At 57.5% G+C, this 1,920-nt stretch overlaps 1 protein-coding gene across 1 annotated transcript in view; it reads left to right on the plus strand.

Moving 5' to 3' along the window:
- The window catches only part of LOC109520320 (nesprin-2), a 16,292-nt gene that overhangs the window by 3,423 nt on the left and 10,949 nt on the right, over positions 1-1,920 (plus strand). Inside the window, exons 4-5 of the mRNA XM_019877448.1 lie at positions 20-178; positions 405-571. Coding sequence (XP_019733007.1) covers positions 20-178; positions 405-571 — 326 coding nt within the window. The remainder of the gene's footprint in view (positions 1-19; positions 179-404; positions 572-1,920) is intronic.

Genomic DNA, 1,920 nt, shown 5'->3' on the forward strand with positions numbered 1-1,920 from the left:
GGGGGGGGGTCGCTTTCAGGTGTCCCTTCGCAAGCAGGAGATCGGCGACCGGCTCAACGCCTGGATGATTTTCAAGGAGAAAAACGCCGAGCTCTGCGATTGGCTGGCGCGCGTGGAGAACAAGATGGCCGACGCGTCCCAGCTCAACATCGAAGAGATGGTGGAGAAGCTCAAGAAGGTGAGAGCGCCGTCTGTTGGTGGGCTCGGCCGTGTTGAGACGGACGCGTGCTGCGGGCATCCTCCCGGGTTTTGTCCTGCGCCCCCTTCGCTTGTTGAGCGCGACCGTTTCACGGCGCACCATTTTCCTTCGGCCGGGGCCAAAAAGAAGTTCATCTCTCGACCGCGATCCGCTCAGCGAACGGCTTAGCCATCTTGATGCTAACGCTTTGCGCGGGGCCGTTCAGGACTGCGTGGAGGAGATGAACCTGTTCGGCGAGAACAAAAGTCCCCTGAAGCAGCTGGGAGAGCAACTCATCCGAGCCGACGACGAGACCGAAGAGAGCCACGTCGGCGACGCCGTCTGCCGCGTCGACGACCGATGGCGGCACCTGTTCCGGCGCATCGAGGCCAGGTAGGTGCGCCCCGACCTCGTTGTTCTTCCGTCTCCGAGTCTTCACGGCGGAATCTCCAAAGGCGACCGTTTTCAGAAAAGAAGAAAAAAAAAAAGAAGACGTCCCCTTCGACGGGGTACCGCCGTTGCGTCATCGTCCAAGACAGCGAGGCGTTTTCAACGTGTTGCCGACCCGTGCGGGGCGACTGACCCATCGGAGTTTTTGCTGGGAAAAAAAAAGGGAGTGAAAATCTCCAAATTGGAGGTTTCAGCCCGAAGCCAGGAAGAGATTTTGAGCCGCGCGCCTGCGGCGAGGCCGAGCGAGGAGGGGCGCCGTCGTCAGCGCGTTCCGCGCATGTGTGCGGGGCAAGGGAAGCAAAAGAACAAAGATGACCCCAATTGTCCGTCGTCCGATGATGACAAGGGAAGCGGGACTCGTCACCTTGGAACCACTTCAAATCTTTATGGGGACATTTTTAAAAAAAATGTTGGTGACCTTCACCAAAATTGGTTGAGAAATGAGGAAGCTACGACTTGATTTCAATGTCCGCGCGCGTCGTTGATGCGGACGTCGCCCACGCTAACGTGGTCGCCGTGTCGGCACGTCGGTTTTTGTCAGATGAATCCACTTTTGAAATGGACCTCTCCTCTCCTCTCTTCATGAAAACCCGTCGTGATTTCATGTGGGCCGTGCAGGAAATGCGCCAACCCAAATTGGTGGCGATGGAGTCACTGCAGTCTGTTCTTGGGGTGAGGTGCTTTTTTTTGCGCACTGATCAAATGAGTTCGACTGTCGGAGGCTCGCTTCCCTTTTGTCGCCCAAAGAAAAGAAAAGTGCAAACAAAGGCCGCCGCCGGCCGCCCGACAGCCGCTGCATTGTTTGAAGCTTTTGTGCCTCCGGGGGCCACTGCGTGCGTGTGTGTGTGTGTGTGTGTGTGTAGTCGGGAGGTTTTCCTTCAGCACCTGGTCGTGTGCTTGTCACGCTTGCTACGAAGGGAAAGTGGGGATGTGCAAAGGTGCAGACGGAAGCTTCGACTTTTGTCACGCAGGTCGGCGGCGCTCGGATACTTTGTCCATCTGGAATCGATCGCTCCAAAAGCGATCGATCGGCGAGATGGTTCAAATCTTTTCGTCGTCTAATCCCGCTTGCAACTTCTCCGCAACGGTGTCGGGGACTCGCTCTTTGTCGTCTTGCTATTGGGAATTTCTCCACGGTGAGACAAACGGAGCTCTTAAAGTGACGGATGTGCGCTTCTGTGTTTCGGAGGGTCGGGAAGCTGAAGGAGACGCTGGCGACGCTGCGGCGGCTGGACAAGCACATGAAGGACCTGCGCGCGTGGCTGGCCGGCGCCGAGGCCCGACTGGCCCCG

The sequence above is a fragment of the Hippocampus comes genome, unplaced genomic scaffold (genome assembly GCF_001891065.2).
Source record: "Hippocampus comes isolate QL1 unplaced genomic scaffold, H_comes_QL1_v1.1 scaffold295, whole genome shotgun sequence".
Classification (NCBI taxonomy): domain Eukaryota; kingdom Metazoa; phylum Chordata; class Actinopteri; order Syngnathiformes; family Syngnathidae; genus Hippocampus; species Hippocampus comes.